At 38.0% G+C, this 23,383-nt stretch overlaps 1 protein-coding gene and 1 pseudogene across 7 annotated transcripts in view; both read left to right on the top strand.

Moving 5' to 3' along the window:
- KDM6A (lysine demethylase 6A) overlaps positions 1–23,383 on the top strand; it is a 211,951-nt gene that overhangs the window by 95,252 nt on the left and 93,316 nt on the right. For all 7 annotated transcript variants that reach the window (XM_045994863.1, XM_045994860.1, XM_045994866.1 and 4 more), the window contains exons 5-6: positions 10,583–10,641; positions 19,257–19,377. In XM_045994863.1, the coding sequence (XP_045850819.1) occupies positions 10,583–10,641; positions 19,257–19,377 (180 nt within the window). The remainder of the gene's footprint in view (positions 1–10,582; positions 10,642–19,256; positions 19,378–23,383) is intronic.
- Positions 1,946–3,600, top strand: LOC123934795 (annotated as a pseudogene).

Raw genomic sequence — 23,383 nt, forward strand, 5'->3', positions numbered from 1 at the left:
GTATCATGCTTTATCCATTGAGTACTTATCACATGCCAGATAAATTTTTGGAGGTGTTAGATACATTATATCTTTTTTCTAAAAATCTCATGTGCCAGGTAGTATTTTATATGTATGATCTTACTTAATTTCTTAAAGCAACACTGTGAAACAGAGACTCAATTAATTAACTTGTTTCATGAGTCTTAATAGGTAATAAATAACAACATTGGAGTTCCAACCCAAGTCTGATGGCCCTTGTAGTCTGATTTCTTGATCACTATGCAGTGTTATGCATAGGATTTGGGAGCAAACTTCTCCTCTAATGCTATGGTTTTGGACATGATGGATATAATGAGCTTTAGCAATCTCCTTTGCTATATTATTATAATTGGAAAAACCCTTTTAAGTGTCCAAATTAAGGAAGTGATTCAGTATACATTGAATTTAGCAAAGTATTAAATTCTTTGATGAAAAAGTGTGTAACAGGTTATTGAAGGCTGTTAGAGATTGATTTATTCAGCAGCAAAACTTTCCTAAGTAAATTACATACGCAGTTGCTTTGCCATGGGAATCAAAAGATGAATTGGGTTCTATCTCTACTAATTAGACTCATATTCTAGTGGAGGAGATAAGAGCATATCTGTAATAGACATGGATATTCATTTGGAAATAAGTATCAAAACCCCTGACTCTCTTTGGGCTTGGGAATGCACCAGATATTACTACTAGAAAGAGGAGGTTAGTCATGTGTTAAAGGATGAATAGGAATTTGCCGGATTGAGAAGTGAGTTGAAGGAAAAATGGCATTTGCCTTTTTTTTTTTTTTTTTTTTTTTTTTTTGCAGAGGAAGCAAACATGTTTAAAATCACAGAAACACATAAGAGCATATTTTTTTATTCATAGATGTGTGTGTTACTTGTCCTTATTGAAGTGGTGGCTATGAGATTGGGAAAATTTGAGCAAAGTTCATAAAATGAAACCCCTTTGAGTCACACTAGGTTGTAGCGACTTTTGGGAGGAATTTTAAATGGAAGAGTGTCATGTAAGAGTTTTCGAAAGCTCACTGGCAGTGGTGTGGAACGTAATTGAAAGGAGGGAAATGGTGGGGGAGTTTAGAATTTGGAAGAAGAGTTAGGAAACTTGTAAGAGGCCAGGTAGACAAAGTAGAGGTCCTTACCTAGAGAAAGACTACGAATGGAAAGGGGATCGATTCGAAGGCTTTTAGGTTATAAAATGAATTTTATGAATAGAATTAATGTGGTTTAGGGTGAGAAGGAGATGAAAACAAAAACAGGACTACTTTTGTTGTGTTTAATTGGTGAGATTGTACCACTATCTAAAATCTTTAGTACCATTAGAACATCAGACTCCTCTTCAGTCTAAGATTTATGGAATTTCAGGTATTTGTAATATATCTAACAGGTAGAGGTAACTGGAGGCATTTGGAAATTTGTTCCTGAGCTTTACAATGCCTTCAGCCTCCCCATCTCCTCTTTTGGTCCCCAGATAGGATGAACAGCAGATTTTTTTCTTCCCATTGTGTATCACTAGCTATGTGTGATTAGTATCCGAGAAGAATAAAATTAAGAAATTTGTTATTTTTCTAATAGTTTGGCTTGATTTTATTTCTTAATGATGTTCCTGTATAAAAATACAATCAAATTGCTATTCTATCCAGAGATTTCATATTTAACAATATCTTGGTAATCTCATCATTTAGAACCATTTAGTTGCCCGAAATGACTAGCTTTAGCTTTGGTCTTCTCTTAAAAAAGTTTTTAGAAGCTTGAATATTAACTTACTAATAGCCTCTTTTGTTAATCCCAGCCTCCCTTTGTCTGGGAAACAGCTGCCTTTTTACTGTTGCTGCTTATTGCTGCACACTTGTAGGATGCTAGGTCTAATCTTTCCTCAAAAAACCCAAACCAGCCCCCGCCCCTCTCACAGCCTGCGTCGCTGCTGCTGCCGCTGCCGCTGCCGCTGCCGCTGCTGCTGCTGCTGCACTGCTGGCGCTTGCCTGCGCCTCAGAGTTACTGATTTATTCTTGAGAATCCTCTGCTCTCATCTGTCCTCATGGATGAACTTCAGGATGTTCAACTCACAGAGATCAAACCACTTCTAAATGATGAGACTGGTACACGAAACTTCCAGGACTTTGACTGTCAGGAACATGACATAGAAACAACTCACGGTGTGGTCCATGTCACCATCAGAGGCCTACCAAAGGGAAACAGACCAGTTATTCTGACATACCATGACATTGGCCTCAATCATAAATCCTGTTTCAATGCATTCTTTAACTTTGAAGATATGCAAGAGATCACCCAGCACTTTGCTGTCTGTCACGTGGATGCCCCAGGCCAGCAGGAAGGTGCACCCTCTTTCCCAACAGGGTACCAGTACCCCACAATGGATGAGTTGGCTGAGATGCTGCCTCCTGTTCTTACCCACTTAAGTCTGAAAAGCATCATTGGGATTGGAGTCGGAGCTGGAGCTTACATCCTCAGCAGATTTGCACTCAATCATCCAGAGCTCGTGGAAGGCCTTGTGCTCATTAACGTTGACCCTTGTGCTAAAGGCTGGATTGACTGGGCAGCTTCCAAACTCTCAGGCTTGACAACCAATGTTGTGGACATTATTTTGGCTCATCACTTTGGTCAGGAAGAGTTGTAGGCCAACTTGGACCTGATTCAGACCTACAGGCTGCATATTGCCCAAGATATCAATCAAGAAAACCTACAGCTCTTCCTGGGTTCTTATAACGGACGCAGAGACCTAGAGATTGAAAGACCCTTGCTGGGCCAAAACGATAACAAATCGAAGACATTAAAGTGTTCTACTCTGTTGGTGGTAGGGGACAGTTCACCTGCAGTTGAGGCTGTGGTTGAATGCAACTCTCGCCTGAACCCTATAAACACAACTTTGCTAAAGATGGCAGACTGTGGTGGACTGCCCCAAGTAGTACAGCCTGGAAAGCTCACCGAGGCCTTCAAGTACTTTTTGCAAGGAATGGGCTACATACCATCTGCCAGCATGACCCGGCTTGCCCGATCACGAACCCACTCAACCTCGAGTAGCATCGGCTCTGGAGAAAGTGCCTTCAGCCGATCTGTCACCAGCAATCAGTCAGATGGAACTCAAGAATCCTCTGAATCCCCTGATGTTGTGGACAGACACCAGACCATGGAGGTGTCCTGCTAAGCAGATACTCCTCCCCCGGACCATGCAAGTCCACCCTCCTTCAGACAACCACTCCATAATATAACATTTCATCCAGCAAACTGGCATCTATCTTTAACTCCTGCATGGCCAACTGACAGTCTCTGGTATCCTGGATTTATCATTCTCTCTGCCTGCCCGCCCTCCTTTTTGTATGTACCAAGAACCTCTTCCTTGCCATCACTGTAACATTCCAGCATCTTTAGCTGATCGAATTTCCATATTTTCTCTTGCCAGCCTTTCCTTGTGCTTTCCCAACTACATATCTGACAGGATTCTTTGATTCTGATGTATGTGTGTGAGCATGCGTGTCTGTGTTTGTGTGTGCATAGTTCTGTGATTTTAGATATGCTTTCTTGTAGAGCTTCTGCAAAAAAAGGGGACCTTTTTTTCTTTTTCATTTTCGTGGTGTTTTTAAGGGAAATATACAGAACAAGTTTCTAGGTTGGGCAGGCCACTGCATTCTCTTTTGGTTCCAAATTGGTCAACACGATTTGCAGTGACTTCAGGAGCTCTGAGAAATGTGGAAGATTGTGTTTACATTGACGGTGACCAATAGAAGGGAGCCTATTAACATAGAGAGGCAGGCAGGGTGGCCAGCCACCTCCTGTCCAAATGCATTCATATATGTTATTCTGTAAATAAAAGGGAGGGACATATTCTTTTAAAAGCCCATGAATGATGAAGTTCTGATGCAACATGGAGTTTTTCCTAAGAAGTGAGTGTGGCATCATTACTGCACTCTCTTAGCACAGGAAGATGGAAAACAAAATACCAGGCCTCTGCTGTGCCAGAGCAGAACTGCTGTCGCCACAGTGTCTGATACCACTTACGAGATAGCCCCAAGAAGTGCCTCCTGGGTCTGTGATGAAGAGTGTTTCTCCACCCTTCAGTCCTCTGAGAAAGGAGAGGTATGGCCTGAAAATTACGCAGATGGTGAGAACCAGCTGGGCGAAGAGGCACAGACCTCAGCGGAATATTGTGTCTCAGGCACACCCTTGACTTCAGCTGACGTAGTGGAAGCGAAATGAAATTGGTACAGAACCCATTTCTTGACAATTCTTAAAGAAGAGAGGAAAGGGGCCGGTGTGTAAGGGCAGCCTGTGCAGCTGCAGTTGTGCTTAGTGGACTGCTGGGCGAGGGACTGCAGCCAAGCCAGAGTATTGCTGGGAGGAGGATGAAACCAGCTGCCACACAGCAAGGGCCCAGCTCTTGAGGGCATCAGATGTAAGCTCAGGGTTACGCAGTTCCGAATCTTAGGAAGGGGCTTTTCAGATATAATGTTCGCTTTCAGCCGAGATAGGGAATGCATCACTCTGCCGGAGTACAACTTTTTACAGATTATTAAATAAAGCTGTATATGTCTCATTGTTTAAAAAAAAAAAAAAAAAAAAACCCAAACCATGGTAAATAGAAAGTGTCTTTGGCCTCAAGGGTGGTGGTGGTGGCGCTGGGAGGGTGTTCTGATCTTAAATTTACTGGCACTCTTTTGTCTTTAAAGTGTGTTTTCCTTTCTTTCTTTTTTTTTAAAGATTTTATTTCTTAGTGCATGTGTGCACGCCTGAGCGAGGGGAGGGACAGAAAGAGAGGGAGAGGGAGGATCTTGAGTAGGCTCTGTGCTGAGCTTGGAGCTCATGAAGGGCTCAATCCCTCAACCCCTTGACCCTGACTGAGATCATGACCTGAGCTGAAACCAAGAGTCCCATGCTCAACGGACTGAGCCACCAGGTGCTGCTAAGCATGTTTTCCTTTAAAGTCATGATATGAGGGGGCACCTGGGTGGCTCAGTTGGTTTAGTCTCCGACTCTTGATTTTGTTTGGCTCAGTTCATGATCTCAGGGTCAAGGGATTGAGCCCTGAGTGAGCTCTAAGCTCAGCGTGGAGTCTGCTCAAGATTTTCTCCCTCTTCATCCCCTTCTGTCCATCCTCCCCCCACCCCAACTTATGGGCATGCATGCTCTCTCAAATTAAAGAAATTAAATCTTATGGCATGTCTATGTCTGCCACTCCAGTGCCTGCCTGGTCTGATTTTTACACAAGGGTTGCTGCTTGTCTTAGTTGGGAGGAAGTACTTTACTTGGGTTGAGGGGGGAGTGGTCTGCAAATTATCTGACAGTAGATTAACAGAAGAAAAGACAAATTTTGTTTTTTTGTTATAGGTGCCTGCTAGAGTTGCTTAGTAAGGAGTAATTCCCTCAGTAGCCAGAGATAAAAGTTTACATATAAACCTAACAAAACAGGAAGGAGTTTTAGGGCTTCCTTGGGAAAGTATGGAATGTTTTTTTGAACTTAAAATGCCTAGGAGGCAGGGTTAGGGCTTTATTGGGAAGGTAGGGAAAGTTGTGTTGGACTTTTTGATGCTGATGGGTATCTGAATTCATACTTCCTCTGCAGAGGGTCAGTATTTTCCCTATCAGTAAACTCCCTTGGAGAGGAGTCATTAGCAACTTATTTCAGGATGCTCCTTTTAGTTTAGATGTTTATTTTTGTGGCTGCTGATTGTTCAGATGTTTTCAGGGTAAAGTAATTTTCATTCCACTTTGGTGGGCTGTTAACACCTTCATTACTCTGGGGACCATGACATACTAACAGAAGGAAGAAGAGGAGGAAAGGAAACATTTATGCACAGAAAGCACTAGCTTTCCTTGAAACCCCATGGTAGAATCTGCTTGTCTCACTGGCTAGAACTGTGTCACATTGCCAACTTTTATTACTCTTGCTTTCCGATCCACTTTTACATAAGTATGTTCATGAAAATGGAAGTAGAACCCTCAGTGACCTTCCCTTCAATTTGTAAGTAGTCTGGGGAAACTGAAAAGAAGCTAAGGAACAGCTAGGAAGAATAAAGGTTATAGTGTCCTAACTCCAGAGGACTGCAGAGTGCTCCCCTCTCACAACTAGGCCTGGAGCTCTGATTTAGGAGCAGGGCACTTAGGACTTTGTTTATTTTGTGTGTGTGTGTTTGTTTCTTTTCTTTTCTTTCTTTCTTTTTTTTTTTTCTTCTTTTTTTTTTTCATTTGAGAGACAGAGATGGAGTGAGAGAGCATAAGTGGGTTGAAAAGGTTGGGGGTCAGGGGAGAGAAGCAGGCTCTCCCCGCTGAGCAGGGAGCAGGGAGCCTAACAAGGGGCTCAGTCCCAGGGCCCTGGGATCATGACCTGAGCTGAAGGCAGACACTTAACTGACTGAGCCACCCAGGTGCCCCTAGGAGTTTTTTAAGAGCTATGTTGGGAATCAGTGAAAACACTACTGTGGACTCTGGTATTGGTGAACTGCTAACTTTAATGAGCCACATCCGTGGTAATAACTTCACTGTAGGCACAGTATAAGAACCTCCAGTGTAAGTGGATAGCTGTCTCATCAAGTTATAATTTCTTAATTTGGGTTGGTGATGGGTACTGTAATCCAGTCAAGGTCAGAGGTTGGCAAACTTCTTTTGTAAAAGGCCAGAGAGGAAATATTTTAGGTTTTTTTTCAAAGCCTGATAGTCTCTCTTTTGCAACTATTCAGTTCTTTTGGAGCTGGAAGCAGCCATAGACAGTAAGTAAATGGGTGGATGTAGCTATGTTCGGGTAAAACTTATTTACAAAAACAGGTGCCTGGCTGGATTTTGTCCATGTGTCATAGCTTGCTGACTCCTGGTATGGATACTCTAACTTCTGAAGATTTGTAGTGAAGCAGGAGTATATTTATTAAATCCCAGAAAGTTACTCCCCTAACTCCTCATAGGTTGAAGAATTACTACATCAAATTTAAATTAATTTCCATAACAGTGCCTTTGCTCAGGGCATCCTTGCGGATGCTTCTCAGTGGGCATGCTCTTGGCATTTGTGGTGAGATTGTACATTGGGAGGGAATTCATTTATGTAAGAGCATATAGCCATTCATACCTCCAGGTCAGTTTCTAAAGGTGGGTGATTTAGAACCCCTGGCTGAGGAGGCTTGTTTTTTCTTCTCCTTTCCCAGCTATCCTTGAGAACAGTACCCAAGTATTTCCCCTTTTCCTAGTCCTTATTATACTTCATTAACTCTTAAATGGTTGTAGCTTGGAATATATTATTATGCACTTAATTTCATAATCTTTTGTCATTAAATTGTAAATTCATTGAGGTAGGGATTTTTGTCTGCTCACAGCTCTTCCCAGTGCTGATAACTGCTGTGACTCATAATAGATGCTCAATAAAAGTTTGAATTACATTGTTTACTGTTATGGAAAAATTAATTCCTTGCTGAAATATATAAGCTCCTGGTTAATAGGAACCGTTACTCATACTAATTCTGTGTCATCTCGTGAGCTGAGTTTAATAATTGAGCTTAAATACTGGGTGATTCAATTTGCTAAACCTTCGGACATCTGCTGTGTAGAAGGCACTGTGTTAGGTGATAACGGAATACACACATGATTATCATTCCTGCCTCTGTAGCATTTTTGTCTGATGAGATAGGGCTTAATCAGTACACAAATAACAAAAATACAGTAGTTAAGAGTGAACTCTGGAGGCAGGCCTAGATTCAATTCCTATGTCCACTACTTAGTACCTGACTTTTTGAGCAAGTTGTTTAATCTTTCTGATCCTTGTTTCTTTATTCTATAAAGGAAGCTCTCCACCACCTCACAGGGTGTTAGAACCTTCAAAAAGAAATGATGATATTAGCATTTTGCATTAAATTAAGTTCTTACTATTAATAATGTAGTAGGATAGAGACATTGTGCTGAGGCCAAATTTAGAGGTTGGAAAAATTACTTCTGGGTTGAGGTGGGAGAAGCAGCAGAGCTTCATGGGGGAAGATGTCATTTAAAGTGGATCTTAAATAATTGATAGAATTTATGAGGTGGCAGGGATAGGGTAAGATTTCCTAGAGTGGGAAGGATAAGCTAGGAGCAAACTAAGGAGGTTGGGAGAGGCCAAGTATTTCCTGAAAGCAGAAATTCTCCTCAGTAAATTCCACCATACCCCACACCACCTTCTGTGGGTAATTAGCTAAATAGGTGAAAGTTGTTAATCTGTTACTCAGCCATGAAGACAGTTGTCTTTCAAATCTAGACTTTCTGGGTAGAACACTTGATGACTCTGAATTAACTATGCCTGCATTCTTAATATCACTGTTCCCCCCAGTCCCTATCACCTGCACAAATTGCATTTCTTGACTGCAGGGGAAGTATGTTTTAATCAGTTTGGCTTGTTCAACCCTTGAGTGTCCCTGAACACCTAGTAAATGCTCAGCATATTTCAGGGGGTGGGGTGTGGGGTGGTAAATGAATGATCCTGATTAAAGCCAGTTCCAAGTAAATTAAAAATTTTTTTAAAAATATGAACTTTTGAAATAGATGTTGTCTGAGACCTTTGTGAATCCCCGTATCTGTGAATACTCTTGTAGCATGCAATTTTCTCATTTGGAAGGCTGGGGGTAATGAAGATTTAATAAAATTAATTGTTCATATTTATTATATTTTAAGATGTACTTAAAACATTTTTCAGTGTTTCAGAAAGGTACTTGGAATTCAGAGGAAGTGTACAATATAATCCTAGAACAAAGTTTAGTATTTTTAAAAAAGATTTTATTTATTTATTTGACATCTATTTTGACAAATAGATATTCATCTATTTGACAGAGGGAGAGATCACAAGTAGGCAGAGAGGCAGGCAGAGAGAGAGGGGGAAGCAGGCTCCCTGCTGAGCAGAGAGCCCAAAACGGGGCCCCATCCTAGAACCCTGAGATCATGACCTGAGCTGAAGGCAGAGGCTTAACCCACTGAGCCACCCAGGTGCCCTGAACAAAGTTTAGTATTAAAAAGAAACATTTGCAGGCCAAAAGTCATCCAGCTGTCTACACTTCGGTTGACACTTTAAACATCACTGATTCCTTTTCTCTAACCAGTGACCATAGTGATTGTGGGATAAGTACTCTAGTCCCTCACACCTAGGGCAAGATGATTTTTTTTTTTTTTAAGATTTTATTTATTTATTTGACAGAGATCACAAGTAGGGAGAGAGGCAGGCAGAGAGAGAGAGAGAGGAGGAAGCAGGCTCCCTGCCAAGCAGAGAGTCTGATGCGGGGCTCGATCCCAGGACCCTGGGATCATGACCTGAGCCGAAGGCAGAGGCTTTAACCCACTGAGCCACCCAGGCGCCCCGGGCAAGATGATTTTAAGAATGTTCCACACTGTCTAGTAGGGATCCCCAGCAGGATTGAGTGCCGGCTATATAACCAGCCATACTGCACCCTTTATTGGCATCCTTCCCTTCCCTGCCTCACTTTTCCACTCCCTTACTGGTATTTCCTAGGGCAACTTCCTGTATAAACTATATTTAAAACCTTCTGTCTCAGGATGGGCTTCTGGGGAAATAAAACCCAAGACTGTGTGGCAAGAAGTATTTTATTAAAAGTCTAAAATTTTCAGGTTTTAGAATGTAGGTTTGTAGAAATTTCTTCACAAGGATCAGTGTGAAACCTTTATTATTATTTTTTAAACAGATAAGGTTTACTAAAACAGATTTGCTTACGTACTGGCAAAACATGTATTAGATACTCAAACATTTACCCCTTTTTGAATAAAGGGTGTATAGCTAGCTAGTTCCTATTCGGAGGCCAGAGGTCAGAATGAGTCTGAATAAGCATCTTTCTGTTTTGTACTACAAAAGGAATCACTGATGTTAGTTTACTTTTTTTTTTTTTTTTTAAAGTTTTATATTTTAGAGAGCGAGAACAGGCATGGTAGGATGGGGAGAGAAATCTCAAGCAGACTCCCTGCTGAGCAGAGAGACCAAGCAGGACTGGATCTCAGGACACTGCGATGGTGACCAGAGCCAAAATCAAGAGTTGGGCACTTAACCAACTGAGCCACCCAGGCGCCCCAGGAATCACTGATGTTAAAGCCCCAAATATAAATGGTTAGATGTCATTTTAGCAGTTTTTTTTAAACCACTAAAATTTGTTTTAAGTTTATATTGTGCATTTCCTTGAATTGTAAATACCTTCCTGGCAGCACTGAACATAAAATTAAATCTAGTTAAAGAAACAAAGAACCAGAGAAAGAATACAGATGCAAGCAAGAGAGAATAGGATAGCATAATCCAAACATTTTCTTATTCCTGAGTAATAGATTTTTATTTTATATGTGTCCATGGCGTTCTGCTGATAGATTTTTTATTTCAGGGCAGGTTTGATTAAAAGAAACCAGAGAATCTTTCCAAGTTGGATTGTGTGCGGTTTGCTGACTCATCACTGTTATTCTGGTGTTCTAAAAATGTATTGTAATATATTGTAATGCAGGATAGTTTTAATACCTTAAAATATCTTTAATGCACTATTTTATAATAACATCATATGCATTAGACACAAATGGTTTTCTTAAAAGTTTCTTTTTCCTTTTATTTACAGAATGCTGCCTTTTTATATGGTCTTGGTTTGGTCTACTTCCATTACAATGCATTTCAGTGGTAAGTTGACACAAAACTGGTAACTCCAGTTATTTCTAGTAAGTGGTTTGTTTTGTTTGATATTGTATGTGTATGTATAATAAATACAAAATATTTTAATGTCACTAAGCCTGTGGTTTTCAGTACTCTCTTGAATTGATTAGATTGTTCCTTCAGAGATGTTGACCCACTTTAGATTGTTGGAGTTGTATGTGTTCCTAAAAGAATATCGTATGAGATTCTGATTGAAGAAGGCTTAGATTGGAAAGCTTTTGAAATTTTTCAGTCATTCATTATGGACCAGTGGTCCCCAGATTATTTAAACTGGAGAATGACTATGCTCTCACATCTCAAGGTCTGTAGGTAAATTATCTTTGATGACCAGTATGTTTACCTTTTTCAGACTTTTAGACAAGATTGGCTGTCGTCCCCCCACCCCTGTATATATGCACGTGCATACTAGTATTTTCCAATTTCCAGTAACTAGGCACCAAATTACAAGCTCTCAATTTTCTCATTATAAAATAGGAGTAATGGTACTACCTTCAGAGTCAGAGATTATGACAGGAATATATAAGAATTTATGAACTGTAAAATGTAGGGCACTGTTGTTAATGGCTTTTGCCCCTTTGTTGTTTTCTTGTTTAAGAGACAAGATAATAGTGTTCTCCAATGGAAATAACATAGAATTTGAGTTGGAAGATAGGTATTCTGGTCTCAGCGCTGTCACTTAATTTGATCTTGAGTTAAATAGACTCCCTAGGTCTGTTTCTGTGTGTGTGTGTGTGTGTGTGTATGAGAGAGAATTTTTTTTTTTTTAAGCTCAGTGTAGTCACTTGCCTTTTCTACTTCACAGAGTTTTGATGATGAGATGAGGTAATGTATATTTTGTAAACCATAAAGCCCTACCCAGACATTTTTTTTTGAAGCATATCTAATTTTGTCAGAGTCCCTTCTGCTCTCCTTAATTTAACCTGAGTGAATGCTGTGAGTGTCCAAAGCAAGGTTTTGACCAAAGGTCATAACCCTATCATACATGTACCTGTTTTGGTACCCTGGGTTTTTATTGCAGAGCTTTTGATTATGTATTGGCAGTGATTCAGTATGGTTTCCCTAAAGATGAAACTGTAGACATGGATTACTTTTCCTATATGCTTTTTCTTCCCTCTTTGCTTTTCATTCTATTGGGTTTTGATCATCTGTGGAAGCACTGCGTTGTTAGAGAATACCTGTGTGTGTATATATAGAGTATTGTAATCATTCAGATCATTCATTTTGTTTGTAAACTTTACAAAACTTTTTAATTGGTCTTTATAAAAGAAGTTTTATAATTTCTTTCTCTTGAATTATCCTTTACTGTAGGGCAATCCTAAAGTTAAGCCTCCTAACCTCATGTTGAGTGCTTCATATTTAAAACCAAGGATACATTACAAATGTTTTAAAATAGTCTTAGTTTCTTGAAGATCCTATTCATAGAATACACAACTTACAACCAGAAGTATTTTTAGTTTATAAGTTTATAAACTTAGTTTATTCCCTTAATTTTGTAGATGATGAAAGCAAGGGGTGTATATAACTGAATATTACATAACTGTTTAGTGGCAGAAGTGAGGTTATGCTTCAGATTCCCCAATTTAATGGGTTTTGTTGTTGTTGTACTCTGACCCCAGGTTTGAAGATTGACAGTTATTTTTTTAATCAGTCTTCACATTCGTTCTCCTGGGCACATTGGTACATTCTTTGTGGCTAGCCAGAAGTAATTTAGGTGAAACCTGGAGCAAGGAACTCTTCAGTTTAGGAATGGACATGTATACCACACACCAGCCGTTTTTCATCTACCTGTGATAACATATGAGCTCCCTATAGATTGAAGATATAGACATAAAATCAGTAATGAACTGAAACCGTCAGCAGTTCAAAATTGGATTACTTTCCTAAGTACGTGACCATGTCAACTTAGGAGACTTGTAGCTGTGGAACATTATATCATATGACCCCTTATCTGTATATGATTTTGTATCCTTCAGTTGACCTAAGAAATGAAACTGCATGATATAAGGACAGTGCAATGTCTGAATTAACAAGTGCCCTCTGGTCTGTCAATCCTGTCCTGGTCACCACCATTTTCTCACGTCTTAAATTTCACTTCTAGCTGCTTCCTAAAATGACATATTTCACACCCTGTCTGAATCCATCCTCGCTGCGTGCTTCCTCTCTTGCTGGTCAGATGTTTTTTGTGCCTCATCCTTTAACTTTGCTATTTCTTGAACAGATGGAGAATTAGAAAGCATGGAGTAGTTCTTGCTTCATGAGTTTCAGAATACAGACTTAAGTGTTAGGAACTTCCTGTGTTTGTCTTTTATTTTGTTTTGTTTGTATGTAGCTGTTAATTGCTGGGATCAAGCATTTTTCTTTTCCCTGAAATTATTTACATGAAATTTTGGGATATGTTGAAAAAATGTTTCTAGAGAAGAGTGTGTTTTGCACTTTTTGTATTGTTAGCTGTAAGGATCTGCCTACGATGTCTCAGAATGTTTTATCTCTAGTATATTTGTAGTTTCAGTAAACTTCAATACTTAGTAATGGTGTCTGTTGGCATTTGCTAGGTTAATAAGTATTTGGTGGTTATGTGTACGATCAGCATGTGTTCGGGTTGGTGGTGGTGACTTAATATTATTGAGAACAGTTTTATTAAGTATAGTTTTATCTGTCAACTTGTTTGCCTTGTTTCTTGCCATATTCTGCCCATTGTTTCTGTTGGAGTTGATTTTATTGGTTAGCTTCTAGATTGGTTGTTACTGTTTGGTTTTCCCACTTTTCAGTTGTATTCTCTTCTTAGAAGAGCCCATGTCAGAAAATAGTAGAGAACCTATAACATCCTCACTGGACTGAGGATGCTTATTCAGTTTTACTATTGATCCTACTCTTTGTTGTGGGAGCAGAGTTAAGAAAGATGTCCAGAAGGGGAAAGACAGAGAAGCACAAAGTATAAATGGCTTTATAAAGCCATTCCTTTACAGGTGCATGAATGCACACCCATGCCTTCACTTGTTCTTGCTCTTGAAGGGGCACATTGCTTGGGGTACCTTGAACTGAGTTTCTTCTTGCCTTATAGTGAGAAACTCCTGTCCTTGGGTGAGAGGAATTGAAATACATACAGTAATAAATTATTACAGTTTATAGCCATACTTCTAAATATATCCATCTGAAAATTCTTATCAAGCCTCTTTCTGACCTGCAACCTTTTGTACTGCCGTTGATCAATATCAGATGGGTCTTAAAGTGGCAATCTAAGAGATACATAATTCTCTGCTAAAGGCATAGGATTTGGGAAATTAAGCTCCCAAATGTAACTGAGAGGCCTGGTAAGGAAATATATTGATTATTGTTGACATTAAAAAGGGTTAGGGAAGTAAAGTGGAGGTGAGATTAGAAACATAGAAGTATTAACACATCACAAGTGAAATTTTTTTAGGATTAATTCCTTAAGCACCATACCAGTCACAACTGTTCTTAAAAGTGGAGGAATATCTATTCTCCATTTTGGTGACTACTTTGGGTGCAAATAAACCTAATGTCTTTGGGATACTACCATTGATCCTGAGGCTTATCTAGAATGGAGTCTGGCAGAAACTTAATATTTAATAAATATTTTTGAGCTATCATAATACAAAGTAATGTTCTTAGATGAAAAGCTTAAGTATATAGTTCCATTAAAATGAAACAGTTCATGTTAACATGTGGTGTTTATTATGTACACTTCTGTTTTGACAAAACTAGCATTTAACTAAGGCAGTTCTGGTAGTTATGCTTACCAGTGACACATAGATTGCCAGAGAGAATTTGGAAGGTCTTGGACTAATTAAGCTTCAGGAAAATTATGGATAAAAACATAAATCTTTGCAAGAGGAGAAGGAAAAAAGGCCTCCCACCGTCTGAGGTGATGAAAGGAAGACTGGCTAAAGAGCGAAAGAAAAAAGCCATGAAGTAACATATTAGCAAATGACAAGGTGAAGAACTTTTGTGTGATATTCTGGTTCAGCCTCAAATAATCCTTATAGCTTACTGTTCCCCTAAATATATTCTTTGTGTCAGTCACACTGTATTAACATTTCCCTGGAAATGAATTGAGCATTTTTTTAACCTATGTAACTTTGTGCCATTTACTATGTTTGGTCTGGCTTCTCTTAACCATCCCCACCTTTAAAAATCCTGCCTTGTCTGTCTCTCTGATTACTTCATCAAATCTTTGATTTGTCTCATTTAAAAGGAACCTCTACATTTTGCAATATCTATGTGTGGAAGTATTTATCTGCTGGGTGTATACATGTTATTACTGATTTAGAGTTAGAATATTCTCCCTTTTATTAGTACAGATTTTTGTGGTATTAGACCATTTATCCCTTCAGATATCCCTGAGGGAAATTTCCAGACTCAGCTTTATTAGCCTTAGAAAAGTTAAAAGTTTTATTATGTCTCTTTCCAAATGTGCTGAAACTGTTCTAGGGACGTTTAGTTAATATTATTTTTACTATAGTTTGGTAAAGTCCTGAGGAAGCATTTTCTTTTTTAATGACTTCTAGAAACAAAAGGTGCATATTGCTATGCATAATTATCATTGGCATTTATTCTCAAAATATAAAAATGTTTATATATCAACCAAGATTATTGCTAGGGAAGGTGCTTTAATATTTGAAAAGTGGAAACCTTTCCAGACATTGTATCGTGAAAATATTTTATAATTTTGGGTAGCCATTTTTCATGTTCTGAAATTTTGTGTCATCAGAATACTGAGGTCAGCAGAATTTATATGTCTTGGTTTTTAGTCTAGTTTGTGGTGCAGAGATCATGCTTTGACTACATGCAGTTTGGTGAGGTAAGAATGTGGTAAAATGACCCAAATTAGAATGTAGTCTGAAGGATAACTGTTTTCTCCACATCCTCTTTCTCTCTCTCTCTCTCTCTCACACACACACACACACACACATATACACACACACACCCCTTTTTCCTTTTTTCCCTTAAGGTGGGGAAAAACAGAGGAAGCACACAGGAAAGATAGGTAAAAAGCTTAGAAAAGGAAATGAAAATGAAATAGATATATTTTGTTAGCTGTCAAGAGGTCACTAAATAGACTGTGGAGCATTGCTGTCTCCTGCCCCCAGGAGAAGCCCAGTCAACCAACTATCAAAGTGATGGCATTAGTAAACATCTATTAAACTTAACCATTTTCTTTATTAGACAACTAAAGATTAAAGAGAAGTGTGGACCTTAAGGAATAGGCCACTTGGAAAAACTGGTGATAGTATACCACTGTATAGAGAATAAAGTGATTTGATTATACAGTGGACCTAACTACTGGTTAACACTAAGTGAAACATAGTTGGTGTTGAGTTTGGGTGGTCAGTTTTTTAATTAATAGTGGATGTAGGGTGAAATAGAAGAATGAAAATATTTCAGATCAGGAAACCATCCTGAGGAGAAGATGTGAAGTCAAGAGGGCCAGTATTTGTGTAAAGAAATTCCTGAAATAAGCTAGGTCACAGCTTGGGAAGAACAGTGTTGGATCATAACTGAGAATAGAATTGAATAGGTACTAGGTACTGCTCACGGACCTTAAATGCTACATGGAGATTTGGCTTAGAGAGTATCATGGTTAGTTAGGCAATTACAGGAGGCTGATGTTTGAGGAAACATGGATAAGTGAGAGCAGAGCAAGGGTGTCCTTAAAGAGCCTATCCATTTCAGTAATCTAGTAATGCAAGGTATTGAATTTGAGGAAAGTTTTGAAACAAGAAGAACTTGATCATTCAATATATATTGGTCATACCATCTCATGAGCATTTAAAAAAAAAAGATTTATTTATTTATTTATTTATTTGAGTGAGAGAGAGCGTGAGTGAGTCATAGTGGGGCAGGGGAGAAGAGTCTTTTTGTTGTTGTTAAAAATTTTTATTTATTTGTCAGAGAGAGTACAAGCAGAGGGAGAGGCAGGCAGAGTGAGAAGCAGGCTCCCCGCTGTGCAAGGAGCACAATGTGGGACTCAATTCCGGGACCCTGGGATCATGGCCCCAGCCGAAGGCAGACACTTAACCAGCTGAGCCACCCAGGCATCCTGAGAAGGGAGAGGCTTAAGCAGACTCCAAGCAGAGTGCAGAGCCTGATGCAGGGCTCAGTCCCACAACTCTGAGATCACAGACTGAGCCAAAATCAAGAGTTGGACGCTTAGCCAGTTATGCCACCGAGGCACCCCTCATGGGCACTTTTAATAGTCCTTAAAGAATAAACACAGGTTAGTGAGAACTAGTATGTTGGAACATGTGTTTTTGCTTATAGGTTAATTTTTTTTTAAATTTCTAGTGCATTAACATACATAGAAAACTTGTTAAAGTGAACTAATGTTTCTTTGTACTTATGTGACATTGTGAACTAAGTGCATAAGATGTCTGCACCAAAGGCATGTATAGAGTAAAACACCTCAACAAATTTAGGGATTCAGAGGAAAGGCCAGAAATAGAAAGTAAGACGGAGTAGGAAATAACTTCTCCCAAGGGCTTGCTACTGATGCTCTTTGTTGTCCTTACTGCTTTTCTCACATGCCCTTCCTTAGATAGTTTTTCTTTTTTTAACTTCTTTTTTTTTCTCCTTTATTTCTTTTCGTTGCTGTCTTTCACTTCCCTTCTTTTTCTTTCATATCTTTGATTCAGGCCTGCCTGGGTTTTTTATTGGCACGTGTGGACGGACATTGCTTATTCTGACCATTCCACAAGAGAGTTATCTGACCCATCTCATAAATTAAGGTTCATTAGGATTTTATAAAACATTACCCTCAATTTTTATTATTATAAAATATAACATACTTAAAAATGTATAAACAGAAGTATACATCTTAACATGTTATATATAAAATTAGCATTCATAACCATCATTTAGGGCAAGAAATAAAAAATTGCCTTTTAGCCCAAAAGCCTCCCCCAAACTCCTGCATACCGTTTCCCAATTGTATCCTGTTTTAATTGGCCTCATTTACGGCTGCAGTTGTTCTCTTCCTAACCTTTTATGTGCTGAGCCCCACCCCCCAACAATTGCCTGTTTTGTTAGAAGGTGGTAGTACTAGTTATGACCAGGAGAGCAATAGAGGCTGAACTGTACCTCCTCCTATGAGAAAGCTTTGAGAAAAGTACAAAGAGAATGTCTTAAAAACACGCAGATGTGTATCTTGAAGTCTGAGAGAAATAGAAAGCTGCCTTTGAATGAGAATGGTAATTTACACCACTTCTTTTCTGTCAGGTCTTTGGCTCCCCTCTTCTACCTGTACACATCAGATAATAAAACACATATACACCCACCCATTTAAAAAGTGATCTAACACATAGATCCCAGCCTCCTCTTCAGGAAGTAAGTATTTTACCAGATATAAAAGTATCTGATGCCAGACCTTTTGTACCCACCCTCACAATAAACATTACTCTTTAGAACCCTTAATTTTATAATAACCATGTGCATAGACCCACACAGTTTTTTTGGGAAATAGATAATGCATGAATCAAAGTAAAGTTTCTTAAAAGACATAAGGGATATTGTGCTCTGTTTTGTGGTATAATATTATGAACTTTTTATATAAAAGATTGACTTTTTAGAATCCTCTAAGATTCTAAATAGCCACCTTTAAGATAAGTAGAGGAAGGGAATAGTTGATAAAAAGCTTTGTGAAGAATGTATTAGCTGGTACTTGGGATAAGCCTTAATTAAGTATTGTAGAGAGATTTAAAATGATGCTCAACTTACTGTCATCTGATATTACAATTTTCAAAATTCAAAGTAGACATTTTTCTTTGTCATGATTTTAGTTTTTAGTAAGTAGTGTATCTACATGATCAAATTAAGGTGTATAACAATGTATTCAGTGAAAAGTGTTCCTTCCTTATGCTTGTATTTGCTCTACTGGTAATCAAGACCATTTATAAAAGTTAAATTGTGAATTTGGGGTGAAAATAGGACGATAGACCAATGGAAAGTGATAGATAAGAGAACCCAGAAACAGACCTACATAAATATGGACATTTAATTTAGGACAAAGTGGCACTGCAGAGCTGTGGTAAGGATGGTCTTTACTACAAATGATGCAGGGGCTGTTGGATATCTGTATGAAAAAAATGAAATCTGAATTCACACCATATAAAGAATAAGGTACACATGGTTTGTAAATCTAAATATGAAAGATAAAGTTTTAAATGAAGACTTACTCTTGTAGATTAGACTAGAAACAGGATTAATCTTTCCTCTTTAAAAAACAAAACTATCTGTCTTACCTCTCTTTCCCCTAGGAAATTCCAGAAACAATGAAACCAGCTATTTAAACTGAGAATTTTATTAAGCCATAAAATATTATTTGAATAATTGATTATACATTCATCTGATCTTTCTTTTCCCTTTATATTAAATTAGGTGATATACATTCAATTATATAAAAGATCCAGGTGCCACTGCCCAGTCTTTTTTTTTTTAATAATAGTCATGTAAAATAAATTTTCTTTAAAACTGTATTGCATAAAGCAGAAGTTTTACTGTGCTACCAAGCAAAAATTCATGCAAGTGTTAAAAAGTTAAGATATCTTATGTCTATATTCTTTCAGGGCAATTAAAGCATTTCAGGAGGTGCTTTATGTTGATCCCAGCTTTTGTCGAGCCAAGGAAATTCATTTACGACTTGGGCTTATGTTCAAAGTGAATACAGACTATGAGTCTAGTTTAAAGGTAGGTTTTTGGGTTTTTTCCAAGATACAATGTTTTACTTTGTGGATTTTTGTGGGGATGGGTTGTTTTTAAATATTAGAGCATTGAGAAATGTTGGAATTTATACTCGCACTTCAAAAGAAAATTTGAAAATTTAGGTGAAAGAACTGTTTTACTAGCTGTGAACCAGAAGATACACAAGATTGGATTTCAGGGTACAAAGTAGTTATGATCCTAAGTTATGATCCAGGTAACTGATGATACCATTAAACTCTCTCTTTCTTTCTTTCTTTCTTTCTTTCAAGTTTTAATTGAAGTCTGTCATCAGGAGAAGTTGAAGGTTTCAATCTCAGTTTGGACATCTAAATCAGTCCACTATAAGTGATTGACCAGCATAGAGGTCAGGTCCAGCTGCTTAATGGTGCTGTGTCTGTGATCCCATCCTGGCCTATTTATTTGCATGGGTCTCACTAGAAATCTGTTGACCTCTACCAGCAGGGCACATCTCATATATCTACATTATTAAAATGTATTCTCTGCAAGTCATTTGAATTGCTGGTTTGTGAATATAAACATTGTTAGGAAAAGAATACATTGTTGGTTAAATATTTTACTTACTATGGAAATTTGATATTTTTCAATTTTTTTTATTGAGTTTCTTGTGCTGTCTGTGCCATCACTTTAGGTCTTCCTGGGCTTTGGAAAATAGTGCTTTTCTGTGCAACAAAAGCATTGCTTTTTGAAGGATTAGAAGTTCTAGGAAAAAGTTTTAAGTTCTTGTGGATTTAGGAGTATAATGGTTGCTATGTTCTAAATATCTCCATTGCAGATTATCTTGATCCTGAAGGAAGGGCAGGGAGGGAGATAAAGAATGGTAAAGAGACTTTACAGTAGGTTGTAATTTGAATTCTCTAATAAGGTACTATTGAGGGTTTTTTAAAAACTGTATTGTTCTAGAGTTTTAAAGTAGACAGTTATGAACCTACTGTTTCTGTCTTTCATGAGTTTATAAAGAACAGTGCTGATGATATGAAAGAGTGTTATACAACCCAAAACACTAAAACAAGTAGATTGTGAAGTATTTTGATTACACAGTTGTCAAAGGTAAGTGCAGTTTGAGGAATTGGCGCCAAGGTAAAATTAGGTAGTGTGGAAAGTAAAAGGATGCTTGGAAATAGCCGGAGTTCTTCAAATATAGAGTAACACTTCTCAAACAATGGACCCTTGAACAACATGGGGGTTATGGGCATCAACCCCAGCCCTCAAGTTGAAAATCTGTGTGTCAGGACTCCTCATCAATGTAACTACTGATAATCTACTGTTGATTGGAAGCCTCACCTGTACCCTAGAGTTGCTTAACACATACTGTGCATATATATCGTGTACTGTATTCTTAAAATGAAGCAAGCTAGAGAAAAGGAAATGTTATTAAGAAAATCATAAGGAAGAGAAAATACATTAAAAAAAAAAGCACACAAAAACAAACCTGTATATAAGTGGGCCCATGGAGTTCAAACCTGTGTTCAAGAGTCAACTGTATACTATGGGATGTGAGTGGATTTGAAATGGAAAACATGCCACCTTGCATATTTTAACCTCCTCTAGGACATTCACAGTATACATTAGCTAACAGAGATTCTTAAAATGTCTAATAATACAAAATAAATTTGATCATTTTATAATATTGTCGCAATATAACTATTATGTGTGGCAGACATGTTTTTGATAGCAGCTTGGGTAAACCATGTTGCTCAGGAAATATATTTGAGTGGAAAAGATAATCACATAATGTCCCATGTTATAGAATTTGGCTGTCTGAACATCAGTAGTGTCTTACATAATTCTGTGGATGCAGAAGCTCTTGTTCCCATGAAGGTGGCAATACTTAAAAATGTTTTTTAATTGAGGAAAACAGTATTGGACAGTGTTCCAACTCCATTGAGTTGAAAGTGTTCCTGCTTACTCAGGTTCAATAGAGACTTCATGTGTACAATTTTGTTCAGGCATCAAGGCTAACAAACCTTCAAGTCATAGCAATTTTAGCAAAATTGTTTTACGTACAGTCTTCTTGTTAAAATATTTGATAATCATCCTGATCTTTATTTCATTTATGTGAACAGAGAAAAGAATTTTAGGAGTCCTTCCTATTTCTCTTCCCCATAATGAGAAGGTTGCCTTTGATTTTTACCTCATTTTGACATTGGGTTTTTTTTTTTTTTAAATGACTTCTCTCTCCAGTGTTCCCTGTTTCCAAAAGAAGAATTTTAGGCATCATCATTTTTAGTCAAGGAGGAGGTATTTCAGTATAGTACTCTAAGTGCTTAGCATTTAATGCAAATGAAGGTAAGAATCAGAAGGAGTGATTTGTCCCTCTCCCCTTAGTTGGCCTCCAATTTTCCTAAAGTGGACTGGCTAGTACTTTAGTTTCATATGGATAGATGTGGAACCTCTGATGACTTTTCCACTACTAAAGCTGTTTCCTAGAAGCACGTTTCTTGGTATAGATAACCAGAAACTTTAGAGACTACCAACTGAAGCTGATTAAAATAACAGTAAAATAGTAGCTTGTATAATGCGAAGTGTAAACTTCAGGATTGGTTGATTCAGCTGATACAAGGTTTCATCAAGGATTCATTTTCTTTTCTGTTCTGTGTTGGCTTATTCTGAAGCCTGGTTGCCAGGTACAATCAAAGTGAAATGTAGAAAACCCTAAAAACCCCACCAAGGAAATATTAGAAATAATAAATGGATTCAGTAAAGTCAAAGGATACAGTCAAAGTGAGATGATTGATTTTTCATGTCTCATATAGAAAGATATTATAGAGTAGTGGTGTAGGTGCTTAGTATAGTGCTGGAATATGATAAGTTCTCAGTAAATATTTGATCATTCATGTCATAAAGGAGAAAGATCCTGAGTTCCTTTTGATGTCTTCGAGAATACTTCTCTCTGCATCTCATTGGCCAGAAATGGGCCATTGGCCATTCTCTATTGATTCCTTGTCAAAGATGTGGTTGCTCTTAGACCAGTTCAGCCCAGTTTTGGAGCAGGGCTCAATTTCCTGAATACTCTGTTCTTGTCTGATGGAGGAGTGAGGGGTGGGTAAAAAGTGTCTTTTGGTGTGGGGTGGTATGTGCAGTCTGTCCATGATAGATCAGGTCTTCCCCACCTCATTTTCTTTCACTACCCTTGAAGAGGGATATAGCATATACAGGTTCTCAATGATAAAATAAAATGCAGTTTATTTTTGTAACAGATTTCTTATTTTCATCTACTACAGGAAATGGATTTCAGGGCCGCCTGTTTTGTTTTTATCCCTGGTAATAACTTTTTTTTTTACCAAAATGTATCTCTGAAACAGATTCATTCTGTTTTGGTACTATGTAAACAGCTCTCAGAGCAAGCAAATTTGGTTTTAAAATTTGACCGTACCATAGGACTAATTGTGTGACCTTGGGCAAGATGCTTAATTCTTTTGATCCTCTTTGAGTCTGTAGTACTGGAGTAACCATCCCCACTCTACAACATTGTTGTAAAGATTAAATTTATAGACATAGATACATATACATACATATACACATATATACATATATATAGATATATGAAAGTATCTGACAAGATTTTTCAGCTCCCTCTTTTTTAGTCCTCAGTTTGTCTATATCTAAAACTCAATTTGGGACCAGTGTAGATATATTTGTGAAATCCATTTTCCCATCCTAGAATTTAATACTTGTATTTTTGCTACTCTGCCCATCCTCAGAAATGTGAAGTTAATGCCCAGCTTACTTTTCAGTGATACGGTTTTACTTTTCCGTTATATTGGCTAATAAGGATATCATGTTTAGTGAGTCGTAGGAGTATCAGTTCTCAATTTATTAACTAATATTTTCTGAACCAGAGTCCATTCCAGGGTGACATTTCTACATGGTGTTTGTTGTTTTTCTTCCCTGCTTGAGATAATATTCCCCCTAGGTAGGTTTGGTTGCTTCTTGAACACCATATAATTAATTCAGAATTTTATTTCATTAC

Source organism: Meles meles, chromosome X (genome assembly GCF_922984935.1).
Source record: "Meles meles chromosome X, mMelMel3.1 paternal haplotype, whole genome shotgun sequence".
NCBI classification, from domain to species: domain Eukaryota; kingdom Metazoa; phylum Chordata; class Mammalia; order Carnivora; family Mustelidae; genus Meles; species Meles meles.